The sequence below is a fragment of the Sciurus vulgaris genome (assembly GCF_902686455.1).
Source record: "Sciurus vulgaris genome assembly, chromosome: 12".
Classification (NCBI taxonomy): Eukaryota; Metazoa; Chordata; class Mammalia; order Rodentia; family Sciuridae; genus Sciurus; species Sciurus vulgaris.
The window spans coordinates 50,429,492-50,447,048 of NC_136473.1; the positions used below are offsets into that span (position 1 = coordinate 50,429,492).

The 17,557-nt window shown below is 39.9% G+C and overlaps 2 protein-coding genes across 2 annotated transcripts in view; both read left to right on the forward strand.

Annotated features, from left to right (window-relative positions):
• The window catches only part of LOC306641943 (uncharacterized protein), a gene marked incomplete at its 5' end in the record, with an annotated part of 437,033 nt that overhangs the window by 278,874 nt on the left and 140,602 nt on the right, over positions 1-17,557 (forward strand). The window lies entirely within an intron of this gene.
• The window catches only part of LOC306641184 (uncharacterized protein), a 204,142-nt gene continuing 200,554 nt past the window's right edge, over positions 13,970-17,557 (forward strand). Inside the window, exon 1 of the mRNA XM_079106117.1 lies at positions 13,970-14,009. Coding sequence (XP_078962243.1) covers positions 13,981-14,009 — 29 coding nt within the window. The 5' untranslated portion in view covers positions 13,970-13,980. The remainder of the gene's footprint in view (positions 14,010-17,557) is intronic.

The following is a 17,557-nucleotide window of genomic DNA, read 5'->3' on the forward strand; positions in this document are numbered from 1 at the left end:
CAAAAATACATTCAACAGAATTTCTTGTGCACCTACCCTGTGCCAAGAGCTTTTAGGCATTTGGGATATATTCACAAACAAATCAGACTCACATTTCTGCCTGTGTATGGAACTTACATTTAAGTTCTACATTTTGGAACATTCTGCTCTTCCTCAGAATCCAGTTAAATGTCAAAATCCTGAAAATGATCCATTGAGATCCTGAGCCCTGGTGACAGAGATATGCTACAAGTGTTATTGAAAAGCTAGAAGCACTGTTACATATGATTTCGTAAGTCTCCATCAGGTCCTTTTAAACAACACACTGGTGAGAGCTCTTTTTATCTGACTCCATCTGCTGTTGGTAGTGATCAGCATACTGAGTGTATTGTGGTATCTGAGATTAGGTTGTGAAATAGGAAATGGAGTTACAAGCAGATTTGCAAGTGTATGCAAACTGTTTGGTACTATCTCTTGCTGATACTAAGGGCGTCCAATTCAGGTTTGGGGAGTAGGCAAGACAAGGTTATCGGCACATTCCTATCAGGGCACGGTTTCCTTGGTTTCCTTTTCGCAGTCTGTCTTGTTTAGGTTATTGAAAGAGATCACAAGAAGATTCCATGGAAAATATTTCAGAAACAGACAGCAGCAATACTCTATCATGCTGAACAAGGGCATGGAAAAGGGAACACGTTAGAAACTAAGAAGAAATGGTGAGTCCAAAGGAAATAATAAAGTGCACTTACTATACTATAGTATAGTTTCAGGCTTTTTAAAAAAAAATTCTCAATTTAAGCAATTAAGAGGAGAATATCTTGAAAAGTTAGCACGCACTAGATTTAATTTAGAAGGCTGTTGGCTATAGCTGTCAAAGTCTTATCAATATTCCAGTGGATGTTTTCCCCCCTTAAATACTAGGGATTGAACCCAGGGTCTGGCATGAGCTAGGCAAGCACTCTATCACTGAGCTACATCCCAGTTTCCTCTCAGTGGATTTTTTTTTGCGTTCTTTGGAGGACAATTTGGGCCTGGTGCAAAGGCATATGCCTATCATCACAGCTATTCCAGAGGCTGAAGCAGGAGGAACAAAAGTTTGAGGCCAGCTTGGGCAACTTAGCAAAAGAAGAGGGCTGAGCATGTAGTTCTGTGATACAATGACCCTGGCTTCAATCCCCAGTACTGGAGCAGGGAAAGGGGCAAAATAACAACAAAACAATGGGGAGTTCCACTTGTGATAAGGAAGTCAGACATTGTAGTGTTTTCAGGTATAAAATGAAGCAGCAGCAAAAAGGTAACTCCAGTGAGTGGCTCTTGAACCCTATGTGGCTTTTATTTATTTATTTTTTCTTTTTGTTCTGTGCTGTTGAAAGTTTCATCCTGGTGCTACAATAAATAAGAGGATAAAAAATGAACTGTTTCCGAAGCCCTAATAATTCTCAATTATTCTTCCCAGTTATTAAATTCTACAGCCAGACTGAGACTTTAAGTCAATATTCTCATTTTTAACTGAGGTCCACAGTGTGAAGCAGCAATTAATGGAAGCTGTCAGCTCACTCTTCTCATTCCCATTCCAGAACTCTTTCTACAACAGGTTCATCATCAAAAACCTTCAATGTGGATGATTTCCGGGTTCTATGCTGCCTTGATGCAAACGTTGCAAACTGGAATGACTTTCGACAATGGCCCTGGACGCGAAAGGGATCGCACATAGCTGGCACCACTGACCGCTTAATAAGCAGTCATACTGCTCTGGAGCTGAGCTTGGAGAGGTGGTCCTTGGGTCCCCAGGGGTCTCCTCAGCCCTGAGTGAACACAGCTGTTCCAGCACTGTGCTCCGGTGGTCTAGGCCAAAGATAGCTCCGCACAGACCTCCTAATGGACTCTAATTCCCCAGGGTTCCATTTCGTCCCCCTAAGGCAGCATGTAGCCATTTTTTGAATCACCCAGTGGGATTTCCTGGCCCTTGAACGACTGACCTAAGCCTGGCAGTAGGTTCCAGGGGCCCATGAAGGGCGTGGGCAGGGCCCAGGCCCCGCTCTTTCCCTGGGCTCCATTCTTGCCACCCTACTACTTCCCGTCGCCCTTCCAGCCTTTCCCCCCGCGAGCGTTTTCTCACACTTCCCACTTCATGTTTACAAAGTGCTTACGCCCACTTGGCCGCCAGCTTTCAAACACGCTCCAGTCCCTCGCCCCGCCCGCTTCCCGCCACTCCGTCCCTCCTCCCCTGGGTCCCCCGCGCCCGCCACCCCACGCCCGCCGGGGCCTGTTGGGGAGTCTCGCGCCTGACCGCTCGGCCCATCACCTCAGCCGCCCCGCCCCCTCCGTCACGTAAGCGGGCGAGCCCCGCCCCCGCGCCGGCGTACTTCGATGTGACCCGGAAGTTACCCTACTTGAGCGACCAGGCTGCCGGGAAGCGCCGGCTGAGGTGGCGGTGTGAACGCTCTCCAGGCTCGCCTAGGTGTTCGCGTCCAGCGTGCTGGCTGAGGAGGGGGCCTGCCGCTGCAAGGCCGCCCAGACCTCGGTAAGGAAGCCGGGTGCGGGTGCCCCTGAGGGAGCCAGGTTGGTGAGGCGCTGTACGAAGGCGCTCCTGGGCTCGGGTAGTGCCCGCGGCGGGCGGCGGGACTGGGGGAGGCTTGTGCAGGAGGCCCGGTCGGGTGCAGCGAGAGTGGTCGGGGCAGGGGGTGGGCGCCCGGGGAGGGGAGGCGGTTGCTCGCCGATTGGCCGCCGGATTTGGGAGGGTTTCAGGGGCCCTAAGTTGAGGCTCCTTTGCTCCCTAGGTTTTCTGACTTCTGTGTGCGGGCAGCGCCCGCCGCCCCGCCCCCGACCGGGAGGTGTCTCCGTGTGTGTGTGTAAATGGCCAGACCGGAGCTGCCTTTCTCCGTGTGTGTGTGTGTGTGTGTGTGTGTAAATGGCCAGACCGGAGCTGCCTTTCTCCGTGTGTGTGTGTGTGTGTGTGTGTGTGTAAATGGCCAGCCCGGAGCTGCCTTTCTCCGTGTGTGTGTGTGTGTGTGTGTGTGTGTAAATGGCCAGCTCGGAGCTGCCTTCCTTCGAGGGCCTCCCACCGCCCTGTTTGCCCACTTCCTAATTCTGTAGGGTGGGCAATTCTCTGTCCACCTGGGGAGCCCACCTGGGGCCTCCTTGAGGAGCTTTGACCTTAAACAGGGCACTTTCTTCTCTGCGGTCTTAAGAGGTGCCCCGCCCCTATTGGATAGGCATTTGCTACCCTCCAGCTCTGTTAGGAGCAATCTCCTCAGAGTCCCTGAATTAAAACAAAAACAACAACAGGCTGCTGCCCTCTTCCCATCCCAGGGTAGTTGCTGATCTTCCTAGAATGGCTGTCTTTACGTATTGTGTTAACTTACTGCAGACCCTGTGGCAAGCAATGCCCACAGGGTCGTCATTAGAGAAAACAGCACGGCCTTCGGTTTTAGAAGCGTGTAATGTTTTCCCTTTGCTTGCAGCAGCAGTTTAAAATGCGTTTGCAAAGGTGAAAGCAGAGTGTTTATACCTTTATCGAAAGTTGTAATGTTATTTCAAGTGAGGTTTATTATGGGTAAAAGGCTTTAAACACGGATACACGATTGTGTCTTTCTTTGTGGTTAATGATGACACGTGGAAGTAGATTTTATTGACTAGGCACACATTCCTCAAAGGCAGGTAATGTAGAGGAAAGGATCATTGAACTAAGAGTTACTCAGGTTCTGGTTTAAATTTGCCATCCAAATTGTAGAGGTGAGACCTTAGAATGCTGCAATAAAAAATTGTTTTAAAGTGTCTAGACCCTAGCACTGCCTCTTTCCTACTAAGAAAGTGGAGAAATGGTGACCTAGAGATGTATTATCTGTCCATATTCACTTTCCCTTACCCATTCCCTATGAGGGTGTATTACAGAGATCCTCATCCCTGTTCCTCCTCTGGTCTGAGCACACAGTCTGGCTGCTGGTGCAGTATTTCTCTTTGTTTTAAAATTCCCTTGGAAACGTTTTGGAGCAAGGATTTGGGAGCCCAAAGCAGTGCCTACAGAGAGCCCAAGGCAGTGAAGACACAACCCTGATCCGTGCCACCTGAAGAGCTACCCAAACCAGTTCTATGTTCCATTGCTCTGGAGGAGTTTCTCTGTTGGGGAAAAACAAGCAAATAAAGTGTAATATAACAGATTATGTGTGTATGTTTGTATGTATATGCCCCAGCATCTATTGATAGATGTTCTATTAATAGAAGCTGGAGATTGCTCATTGATTCTTAATATAATGCCACCTGGGTAGTTTACCTGTGCTTATGTAATCAATACTATATGTATTTTTAGTTTTTTACTTTGCTGTACCAGTTGTTGTGAGGCAAAAATGGATATATGTAAGTGCTGTAGAAAAATAGCATTTGTTGATAATCATTTTTCTTCTTTTTCATTAATTTGAAAGTGTCTGCTTGCTGCTTTTTTTTTTTAAGTGAGCTTTATAGATTTAAGTACTTTAAGTCATGCAAGTGACATTACCGAGAATAATAAGGTTCGTGATTACACATTGACTAAAAGGGAATAGTGGTGATCTGTAGTCATTCAATAATAGCACTTATCTGATAAAATGACATTAGCATTTTATAATAGTTGAAGACAAAATTAATGTTTTATCTTATACTCTAGCAATTTTAGTTATAATTGTGAATATTCACTGTTCTGTGGAATGAATCAGCTGTGAAAAGGTGTCTTTTTTTTTTTTTTTTTGGTACTGGGGTTGAACCAAGGGTATCTTAACCACAGAGCCACATCCCCAGTCCTTTTTATTTTTAAGATAGGGTCTTACTAAGTTTCTGAGGCTGACTTTGAACTTGTGAGAGATTGACAGCACCATTGGGTCTTTTGATCCATGATCATAATAAATCTTTTCTCTTACAGGTGTTTTAAAATGTCAGTGTTTAACAGTTTTTACTGTGTAGTTCTTGAGCATCGTTATCCTTCTATTCCATGCTGGTGTTGTGTTTGAAATTTTTAAATTTGAGTCTGAATTATCACATGGATTTTTCTAGCCGCCTCCTCTTATTGATTTGTAAATTCCCATTCATTGAGAAACCTGGTTCTTGCCATGGTCCATTGGATTGTTGAATTCATGTATAACAGTACAGAAGTATACATGTACAACAGTTGTACCACTGGGTTATGTCCCAGTCCTTTTTAAAAATGTGTGAGACCGGAGCTCCTTCACTTGCTGAGTCTGACTTCAAAGTCGTGATCCTTCTGCTTCAGCTTCTTGAATTGCTTATAGGCATTTGCAGTGGTGGCCAGGTTCAGCATGTTTTGTGGGGGGAGGGGTTGTGGAGTGCTGGGGATTGAATTCAGGGCCTCATGCATGCTAGGCAAGCACTCTACCACTGAGCCACATCCCCAGCCCCAGGTTCAGCGTTTTTAACTTGTACTCTCAGGGAAAGAAGCATAACTTTTATGCAGTTCCTTTTTCTCTTTTCTTATAGACTCTACTAATTTGCAAGGAAAACATTGTTCACTATTCTAGGCCACTCCTTTGAGTTGAGGTTATTTCTTGTTTTTGTAACACAGTTAAATTCTTGTAACATCTGTCTTCCATTCTGTGCTCCTCCCTCCTAAAATGATTTAATATTTGGGTATGTTAAAGCTCATACTTTGTGTTTTAAAGAGCAATGATTTTGATAAGGACATAATGTTATGAATGTGTCATTACAGCTAATACAAAATAGGTTTATTGATCTGAAATATTTTCACCAATGCAATCCTTCATTCTCTCTTCTCAGTCTTGCAGTCACTGTCTCTGAAATGCCATAAATTGAAATCACTTAGTGTGTGACATTTTCAGACTGACTTGCTTTTACTAGTTCCCTTGCATGCTCTTTTATATATGTATATACATATGTATGTATGTGTGTGTATATATGTGGAGAGAGTTGGAGAGTGGATCCATTTGTGTGGGGGTTTTTGTTTTTTGTTTTGTTTTGTTTTTCTTTTAGGGTTTTCTTTTTGTTTGTTTTTTTTTTTTTTTTTTTTTTTTGTACTGGATATTGAACCCAGGGGCACTTAACCACTCTGCCACATCTCCACTGCTTTTTCCAATTTTATTTTGAGACAGGATCTCACTAAGTTGCTTGGGTCTTCACTAAATTGCTAAGGCTGGCTTTGAACTCAAGCTCTCCTGCGTTAGCCTCCTGAGCTGCTGGGAGCCACCACACCTGGCTCTGTTTGTGTTTTTTGATGGTTTGTTAGCTCATTTCCCTTTGTAACTGGATAATATCTCATTGTATGAATATCTCACAGTTTACTCTTGATCCTGTTGAAGGATTTCTTAGTTGCTTTCCATTTTTGGTGATTATGAATTGAGCTGCTATTGACCTGCAGCGTCTTTTGTGGACATAAATGTTTAACTCATTTGGGTAAATATCTAGGAGCATGATTGCTGGATAATATAGTAGTGCCATATTTAGCTTTCAAGAAATTGCTAAACTGTCTCCCAAAGTAGTGTTTGTATCATTCTGCATTCCTTCCATAAGTGAATGAGAGTTCTTGGTTTTCTACATTCTTGCCAGTGTTTGGTATTGTCAGTTTGTTGGGTTTTAGCCATTGTAACAGGTATGTACTGATACCTCATTGCTTTAGTTTGCAGTTTCATAATGATATTGAACATGTTTTCATATGATTAGTTGCCACCTGCATATTTCATTTGGTGATGTTTTCTTTCAGAATTTTATAGCTCACCATTCCCAACTGGGAATTGAACCCAGGTCCATTCTCCTACTGAGCTACATCCCCAGCCCTTTTAATTTTGAGATCAGGGTCTTGCTAAATTGCTGAGAGGTCTTCGAACTTGACATTGTCCTGCTCCAGCTTCCTGAGTCTCTGGGATTACAGGTGTGTGTCACAGTGCCTGGCTCAAAACACCATTTTCTTATAACTCCCTTTACAGCTTATTTATCTAATTATTTAAGTATTATTATTTTTATATTGGCATCTAACAGTCACACATAGTTATGGGGTACCATTTGGTTTTGGTATGTGTATATATTGTCTAATGTTCAAATTAGGGTAAGCATATTTATCTACTCAAATGTCTGTCATTTCTTTGGGGTGAAAGTATTTGAAATCCTTTCTTGGGGCTTCTTTTGAAATATACACATTACTATTTTCTGTAGTCTCCCTATTGTGCAAGAGAAGACCAGAACTCACTTCTCCCATCTAACTCTAATTGAATATCCATTGATCAGTCTTTCCCCATCTCTTCCTGTCCTGTATCCTACCCAGTATCTAGTAAGCTCTCTTCTACTCTCAACTTCTACAAGATCAGCATTTTCAGATTTCACATGATTGAGGTTATGGGGTATTTGTTTTTCTGGTCTTGACCTCTTTCACTTATAATAATGTCCTCCATGCTGTCACCAGTAACAGGATTACATCCTTGTTTATGGTTGAATAATCTTCCAGTGTGCACATGACCACATTTTCTTCTATTCACTCATCAGTTGATGTACTTTTAGGTTGGTTGCATTTCACAGCTGTATTGTAAATAGTGCTGCAAGAAACAAGGGATTGCAAGTATTTCTTTGACATAGTAATTTTAAGAAGTTTTTAATAAATTTCATCTTAATTTTGCTTTTATGGATTGTGAACTTGGTATTTGTAAAAACTCTTTGTGAAACCCCAGGTCCTGTTTCTTTCCATTTTGAATTGAAATATTGTCCTTGTTCTTAAAACAGTCCAAGAAATCATTGAGACCACTCTGTTTGTAATGCTTAATGACGTAATTTTTTCTAAAATACTGTATGCAAATTTCATTTTTATTAAAGCCTGCTCTAAATGCTTCCTTTACTGTTTCCTCATTTTTGTTTGAGATTTAAATCTTGGCTTTAAATTTCCTTTACCGATTTCCACTTGACTGCATTCTTTACTGCCTTCTAGCTATCCAGTTTTTTCTATATTCTATTTTTGCTGTTTCTTTATGTTCAGACTGGATTACAATATTTTCATTTTTCTGTTCTTCTTCCTCATTTAAATTAGATGAGAATTTTTAAAAAAATTGTGTATTTTTATTCTTAGCAGTTATTATGTATTAAGAAAACACTTCAAGTATTAAATAGTGGCCTATGACTTCCTTATTTTAAAAATCTATATATTACAATTACAGTATAGTGGGATTTATTGTAGAATATCCATACATGCACATAATGTTCGTTGGTCCATTTCATTGTCAAGGACCTTGACTTCTTTCTTGTTTTTGTACTGGGGATTGAACCCCCTGGGGGTGTTTTACCACTGAGTCACATCCCCAACCCTTTTTTTTTTTTTTTTTGTATTTTATTTAGAGACAAGGTCTCAGTGAGTTTAGGGTCTCACTAAGTTACTAAGCCTGGCTTTGAACTTGCAATCTTCCTGTCTCAGCCTCTCCAGCTCTCCAGTTGCTGGGATAACAGGTGTGTGCCACCATGCACAGCCCATTTATTTTTTTATTTTGAGAAAGGGTATCATTAAGTTGCTTAGGGTCTGACTACGTTGCTGAGGCTGTTCTTGAACTCCCAAATTGCTGGGATTACAGGCATGGGCCAGCGTGCTCAGCTTCAGTACTTGATTTCTTGTTAAGTGTACAACTTAGAAAATTATTTGGTGGTGGGCAACTTCTATCGGGGTCCCCTCTTGCCCTTGTGAGAGTTCTGTTCCTATTCTTCACACTTGAATAAATCTCATTTCACTCTTAGAAAAAAACAAGAGGAGAAAATTATTCGGTGAAATAATTTCTTCTTCTGGAATTTATACTAGAATTGTTACTTTTTTGTTACAGTTGTTAAATTTGAGTTTTTTTCTTTTTCTTGTCTTTATGTATTTATTTATTTATTTGGTACTGGGTATTGAACCCTAGTCCTCTCACCTGCTAGTCTCTAAGCTACATCCTCAGTCCTTTTTAAATTTTATTTTGAGACAGATTCTCAGTAAATGGCCCAGGATGGCCTGGAATTTGCAATCCTCCTGCCTTACCCTCCTGAATTGCTCTGATTATAGGCATTTGCCAACCTACCTGGCTAATTGATTTCTTTAGAAGGTGCCTGTTCAGGAATTAATTAATTTTACTTATTTATTTATTTTTGGAGTGCCGGGGATTGAACCCAGGACCCTGTGTATGCTAGGCAAGTACTCTGCTATTGAGCTACATCCCCAGTACCGAATTATTAATTTTGAATAAGAACTTTAATTTTGGAGTTCTTAACCACTGGGCCACATCTCCATCCCTTTTTATTTTGACAGTGTCTCACTAAGTTGCCTAGGGCCTCAGTATGTTGCTGAGGTGCCTTTGAACCTGTGAAATCTCCTGCCTCAGCCTCCCAAGCCACTGGGATTACACAGGTGCGCCACCTTGTCTGACTAATTCTGGTATTTTTAAGTCTAATATCTACATATTTGAGATATACTAATATTTTATTGTTCACAGTATTAAAATTTTTGAAGAGGTTATAGATATCTGTAATGGTCTTAAATGATAAGCTTATTAATTATGGGTACTTATCTATATGTTAAGATTTTGTTTTCTTGTTTGCTTTTTTACTGGGAATACTTGGAGTACTTGGCTAGAACAGATGTCTTGGGGGAGGAAGATACCTTTTTCTGAGCTGTATAATTTATGGCAGCCTCCTTAGGAGTTTACATGGAAAGGGTGATTAAAAAATGGGCAGATGGAAAGAAAAGGCTATTAGTTTGTGAAATAGCATGACAGAAAGTCGTGAGTCTGACTTGGGAGCAGAGAAGTAAGAGATGCAAGAAGGTATATGTGTGTCTCTTTCTGTTCTTGTTGAAACACAGGGAAGAAATGGTTGAAATAAGGGAGGAAGAGGACTTGAGAGAGGCATGAAAAACCTATGTGGGTATTTTTGAAACCACTAAGAAAAGCAGTGGGGTGTAGTGTGTAATAGATACACAAAAACTTTATGTATACTGGTGATTGCCTGCTTGGTAGTTGAAAGTGTGTGGGATGAATACAGTTGAAGGAATATGGTGATAATTACAGCATAGATTTCAGTTAGAGGAGTGTCCTGATCAAAGAGTCTTATAGTCGAATAAGCAAGATCCTACCAAAGTACTTGAAAGAATAAGATACTAGGATAAACAATCTTCAACTTCATTTAAAGAGAATTCACATGTTGCAGAAATAGATGAAGAAATAATCAACTCAGTCTAAGCCTTGTTTTAATACAGCTTTGAAAAATAAAAATAGAATATTCACACATTTGCAGATGATTTTCACTTAGATCTAATTTTATAGAGCTATCCCATAATGATTTTTCTTTTACTTCATCATTTATAATAAGGCCTTTCATTTTATCCAATGTTTTCTAGACTTAAGATTGTAATACCTAATTCCTGGTATGTAGCTTTCTAGACATTTATAATTTTCTTTTCTTTTTTTTCCTCTTTTCGCTCTGGGGATTGAACCTGGAGCCCCATACCTGCCTGCTAGTCAGCCACTCTGCCTCTGAGCTACCTCCCTAGGCTTAGACGTTAATAATTTTAGAGGTTTCCTTTATGGGTTTTCAGCTTCAATACCCACTCCTTGTTTTTCTATCCCACTGTGTCTAGTCTGGCTCATTTGATCTGCCTTGGTATCTAACTACCTTTCTATACAGGTATCTTCTTTTTTAATTGTTTTTGGTTCTGGGAATTGAAGAACTCAAGGGTATTTAACCAGTGAGCCACACCCCCAGCTCTTTTTATTTTGAGACAGGGTCTCACTAAGTTGCTTAGGGCCTTGCTAACTTGCTGAGGCTGACTTTGAACTTGTGATCCTCATGCCTCAGCCTCCCAAGCCCATGGGATTACAGGTGTGAGCCACCAGGCCTGGCTATAGATGTCTTTTAACATCTATAGATGTCTCCCTTACCCTTCCACTTCTCTTTTCTTTAACTAACACTGGGATTCAATGTCTCATGTTGAACATAGTGGAACTGACTTTTTCATTGTTCTCCCTAACTCCTCCTTTATACTTCCCTTTGTATTCATTATGAAAGATATAAAGACTGACGGTGAAAAAGCTTAAACATAGACTGGCCTTTAACCTGTTGTTGTTTACTACCCCAAAGTTCCTCTCACACCAGCATGAAATCATATAGCTTACATTCTTCTTTGTGTACTTTCCTTTTCTTCATTCTTATGGATAATCGTCAGTTGATAAGTCTGAACTACAGTAACCTGCATTACCTTCATATTCCCTTACTCATCTCTAAATCTTCATATATTTCATGTTGTTTTATTACTTTCCTGAAAAATGGAAAAGAAAAAACACAAGTATCCAAAGATAAGTACAGTCATGTGTCTCTTAAGAGCAGGATACATTGTAAGAGATTCTTCACTGGATAATTTCCTCATTGTTTGGACCATCACATATTGTACTTACAAAAACGTAGCTGATTAGTCAGTTCATGCAGCGTCTTCATGCAAACCAGAGATACAGTAGCCAGGCTTTACAGTAGGTTTTCTAAATATGAAAATCATTTATGTTTCAGGTACACTTAAACACATAGACTGACAGTTATTTCATATGACATTTTTAATATAGCAGCAGGTTGATTGTGATCTATCACATGAGGACAGGTGTGGATTTTTTCCATTTTTTTCTTCGTGTTGGTGCTGTGGAAGCTTCTGATTTTGGGATTAGTTATGCTCCATCTGTACTGCAAACAGGGTCACTTAACACAGCAGAAATAATTCTCTCAAAGATCCAGAAGCTAGAAGTCCAAAAATCAGTGTTGGCAGAGTATATGCCCTCCAAAGACCTCCTTACCCCTTTTAGTGGTTCTTAGTTTTCACTCGTTTCTTCCTCTGTTTTCACTTGATCTTCTGTCTTTTCTCTATCTCCAAATCTGTTTTTTTTTTTTTTTTTTCCTTATAAAGATACAGTTATTGGGTTTTGGGGCCTAACTTAATCAAGTATGACCACATACTAACTTTTATGTCTGCAGTTCCCCTATTTCCAAATACGATTATATTTTCAAATTCTGTGGTTAGAATTTGAATGTATCTTTTTGGAGGGCACAGTTCATCCCATAACAGTAGGGGGTTGTAGCAATATTGAAATGCTGTGCTGATTTTGAACCTTGAGACCTATGGTTCTATGAGATACCAAAATATTTTGGAATTGGTATGGAAATAAAAGTGAATGCTACATATCTCAAGTCAGTTTATGACTATTTCTTTTTTTTTTTTTTTTTTTTTTTTTTTAATAGCACCGGCTATTAAACCCAGGCTCACATGCCTGCTAGGAAGCAGTCTACCACTGAACTACATATTTTGAGACAGGATCTCACGAAGTTGACCAGGCTGGCGTCAAATTTTTCATCCATCTGCTTCAGCTGCTCAAGTAGTTGGGATTACAGGTGTGTAATACCGTGCACCCACAGGGCCATTCCTAATAGACTTTGAATTAAAAGAGCAAAAAGATTTTTTAACATTTACAAATAAAAAGACTGGTTATCTGTTAACCATTTGTGAGATTCAGTCTAAAATGGATTGTGGCCCTACTGAGTAGAGGTAAGAGAGAAATGAAGTAAACTGGTATTTCTTTTGGTTGTCTATTGTGTATGTTTTGCCTAGTAATAGCAGTACTGTTCTTTTAAAAATTTTTGTATTAGGAACATACGGTTTTTAATTGGGTAATTTAAAACTTTTTAAAGCTTACTAATAATGTTCTTAATAATTCTGAAAAACAAGTAAAATATTAATGTGGGGGATTGTTGAAGTCCAGTTCCACTGTCCAAAAATGTCTTAGGTGTTGTCTATAGTGAACCTAGGTAAGTGACTGGCCATTGACAGGTGTCTGAAGCATATTAATTACTATTGATTAGTGAGCCTTTCTAGGAAAGTGAAGGTTTGAGGTAGCCATGGAAATGAGGAAGTTTCTTTCCAACTCTGACTTTGTTAGTGTTGTATTGGACTGGTTAGTATGTTCACTGTTCCAGTCACTAGTTTTAGTTTGGGTCATGAATTACTCAAAAATTTATACTATAATTCAAATGAAAGTGTTTTTGAAATGCAGGATAATACATATTTTGTGTCATTTCTTTTCTGGGGGTTTGAGATTTGAAGGTAATGTTCTTTCAGTTGGCCTATAGTGTATGATGTTTGTGAACAAATAGCAAATGCAGATTACATTAAATTTTTTCTTCTTTCATTTAAATAATATAGCTATATTAATGCAGCAAGTCCTCAAGCCATAATGTGGCATACTATCCCTTTTGAGAGGTGAATAATATTGAATAAAAATGGCTGACAGAGTGGGAAGATGGTTCCAGGACAAGTGTATATTGAAGTGGAATATGATTATGAATATGAAGCCAAGGACCGAAAGATTATGATGAAACAAGGGGAGCGGTACATCTTGGTGAAAAAGACCAATGATGGCTGGTGGCAAGTTAAACTGGATGAGAATTCGAAAGCCTTTTATGTGCCAGCCCAGTATGTCACGGAGGTCACCCGCAAAGCTCTAATGCCGCCAGTTAAGCAGGCAGTTGGACTGCCAAATAATTGTATGAAAATGATGCGGAGTCCACACCTTCAGAGATCAACAGAAAATGTGAACAAATTGCCTGAGCTTTCAAGTTTTGGAAAGCCATCATCGTCTGTTTAAGGAACAGGTCTTATTCGTGATGCCAATCAAACTTTTGGACCCAATTTTAATCCATGTCAGACTCTCAATCTAAGCCTGGACCTGACCTATAATAACAGAAAGTTTAACAGTGACTCACATTCTCCTAAAGTTTGTAGCCAAAACAGGACACACTTATTTGGTCACTTTCCTGGTCCAGAGTTCTTGGACATTGAAAAAACTAACTTTTCCCAGGAACCGTCTTGTGATTCAGCAGGAGAAGGCTCAGAAAGGATCCATCAAGATTCTGAATCTGGGGCTGGGGAGATAGCTCAGTCGGTAGAGTGCTTGCCTTGCAAGCACAAGGCCCTGGGTTCGATCCCCAGCACCGCAAAAAAAAAAAAAATAGATTCTGAATCTGGAGATGAGCTTAGCAGCAGCTCCACTGAACAGGTAAGGGTAAGATTTAGAATGGAATGGTGAAACATGTTTCCCACTTTAATTAAAAATTAATTTTCTTTTTCTTTTATTTAAAGTCTTTGTGTAAGATTTAGGACTTGTTTGTTTTCCTTTTTATTTTGAGAATACATGGATTCTGTCCTGATATAGAGTTAGAAAATATATAAAATAACTTGTGCCATTCATAAAGGGCCACTTTATACTTTTCATAATTCTTTGCCTTTCAGAACTAGAACTACTTTAAATTTGGGAAATTTTTTTTTTTTTTTTTTTTTTTTTTCTTTATTGGTTATGAATAAGGCAGAAGAGATTTACTTGTTTTACCCAGTGATGATTTTTATTTTTACCTTTTTCTTGTAGTATCTGGAGATCAAACCCAGGACTTCACATATTCTGTTCAAGTGCTCTGCCATGGAGCCACATCCCTGGCCCTTTGTACTTCTGTTTTGAGACAAGATCTTGTTTAGTTAGGCAGACTGACCTTAAACTTGTGATCTTCTTGCTGCCTCAGCTTGCCAAGTAGCTGGGTTGCAGTTGTACACCACCACACCTGGAAGGATGTTCCTTTCCTTTTTTCTTTTTTTTTTTTAATTTTTGTTTGTTTTTGTTACTGGCGTTTGAACCCAGAGATGCTTAACCACTGAGCCATATTCCCTGCCCTTTCTGTTTTTAATTTTGAGACAGGGTCTCATTAAGTTGCTTAGGGCCCAATAAGTTGTTGAGGCTGGCTTTGAACTTGTGATCCTCCTGCCTCAACTTTCTGAGTTGCTGGGATTACAGGCATGTGCCACCATGCCTTTCTTGATATATCTTTGAATAGAAAAAGTTTTACTGTTTTCTAGCTGTGCACATTTTGACTTGTTTCTACTAAATCTTCAGGCAATAGTAGATACATGAAGAAATGTCACTGGAGTATTAACCACTAACTGTTGCCCATTGCAACTTGTTTACTAACCTTGAATATCAAAAACTATAGAGCCCAGAAACTTTTACTTCCACTAATGTACTTTTGTGACTTAAATGTCTAAATATCCTCACTTGACTGCACTGAATTTTAGCCTACAAAAAATTTCATGTGCTTGTGGGTTGATTTTTTAAAATTTTTTCCCTCTCATACCCAATTTTGTTTTGCAGTTAGATCTGTGCCAGCTTATTTCACCTGTGAAGTAAAACCGTTTTTAAAAGCGTATGCGTGGAACTGGGAGTGTGGCTTAGTGGTAGAATGCTTGCTCAGCATGTTCAATCCCCAGCACTGCCAAGAAAATAAAAGCATATGTATGGCGGGGAGTGGTGGCACATACCTGTAATCTCAGCTACTTGGGAGGTTGAGGCAAGAAGATCACAGGCTGGAGGCCAGTCTCAGCAACTGAGCAAGGCCTTATCTCAACATTTAGAAAAATAGAAAAGGAATGGGATTCATTCAATGGTACAGTTCAATCTGCAGTACTTCCTCACTCCCAAGTATGGATGAAATTGAAACTTGGGTGCATTTGGGAGAGTCTTTTTAAGTAAATTTTAAAATGATTAAGTTTTAGGGATGAAGCTCAGTTTTAAGGGGATTCATCAAGTTAAGTCAGTGTATAATTAGGAGGTTGCTTTTAGTTGTCTCGTTGTCATGGAAGTATTCTTTCTGTAGGTTTTAAGTTTTGTAATAGGAAAAGAGAAGATTCTCTAGAAAAATTTCTGGTGTTTGAGTTCAGTTTATCATTGTGGGTCTCAGTAGTCTTTTCTTCAGTCATCATGTGACATTCTGACATAGAATATATAGTGTTTGCTGACATTTTTCTTTGCTAGCTCCTTATCAAGCTAATGGACTTTGGGAGAGACATGTTTTCTTTTCCACCCAGCTATCAGCATAGTTTGTCCATTATATTTATGTGCATGAGCAATCCTGTGTTCTCTTTATTGTGGTCATCTTAAGTTCACTGCACTGGAAATTCATGGTTCCCAGTCTCTCCTCAGCCACAGCACTATTTAGAAATACAACTAGATTTCTCTGGCCAGCCTTGTTCCTAACTCGGAGACAATTGTTTGAAACCTTTTCCGTTTTCTTATTTCACTGATTCACTTGCTTTTTCCTTTGCTCTTACTAGATAACCTTGCCTTCTACTTCACAGCAAACAATAAAAGCTGTGGTATCAGAACTTCTTCAGCTTTGGTGAGCACATTTTGCATAGTAGTTAATAGTGTTGGCCTTAGAGTTGAATCTGGTTCCACATTACTTGCCAACCATGTGTTAATCAGGGGAAATTACTATTCTTTTTCTTTGTGGTGTTAGGTGTGGAATTCAGGGTGTTGCACACGTGAGGCCAGCATTCTTTCACCAATTTTCACCCCAACTCAGGGAAAAGTTAACCTCTGTGTGACAATTAGCATCATCTTACAATGGGTATCACAGGGTTGTTGAGTACATAGTAAATGCATTCGGTATCTATTGATGCTTAATAAACTACCCCCAAAGATAATGGCTTAACACAGTAAACTTTCATTATCTCTCAGTTTCTGTGGACCAGTAAATCAGCAACTGAGCTGCGTGGTTCCAAAGGTTGGGGTCTCTCATGGGGTTGCTCTCATGTTATACAGGCTTGGCTGGGCTGGGGGAGCTGCTTCTGAAGATGGTTCAGTCCCATGGTTCTGGGTATGCCTCTTCATGGCTGCTCTAGTGTTATGACTGACTTTACCCAGAAGAAGCAATCAAGGAGAGAGAACATGGCAGAAGCTGTGCTTTCTCATAGGTCCTCATCTCGGAAATCTTGCTGTCATATCCTATTGGTTATGTAGTTCAGCCTCCTCCTCTGTGGGGGGAGACTCACAGGAATGTTAATAGCAGTATTCAAAGATCATTGGGGGAAACCTTAAGAAATGCCTACCACAATAAGTATTCGATAAAGTATACCTGCCATTCTGATACCTGGGATTGAATTCAGAGTCACATAACCACTGAGCTACAGTCTCAGCCCTTTTTATTTATTTTTTTTATTTTTGAGAGAGGGTCTTGCTAAGTTACTTAGGACCTCCCTAAGTTGCTGAGGTTTGCTTTGAACTCTTCCTGCCTCAGCCTCCTGAGCCGCTGGGATTATAGGCTTTTCACCTTTATATCTGTAATCATCTTATTTTCTTTGTACTTTTTATAGTATTACACCCCATACAGCTCTAGACTCAGTGTTTATGAAGACTTTTCCATCAGTATTTAAATCTACTGTCCTATTTTCCATCTTAATAAAGCCCTTCTTCATCTCTACCTTCTGCTGAGCATCATTATGTTGCCTTTTTCTTTTTAGTTAACTTCTGAAAATAGTTCTGTGTGTTTGCTTCTTTGCATGTCCACATTTCCCACATTACTCCTTCTAGCGTGTCTTCTGGCTCCACCGTGCCACCCAGACTGCTTCAGCTACAGGAGGTCATGATTTCACTGTTGATAATTGTATAGATAGTATAAACAAATTTTATATAATTAGTTTTGTTATCACAGTTAAAAGATTAATAGCCAAGTGGCAATTTTAATAGTTTTTTTTTTTTAAGGTACTGCATTTAATCAAGTA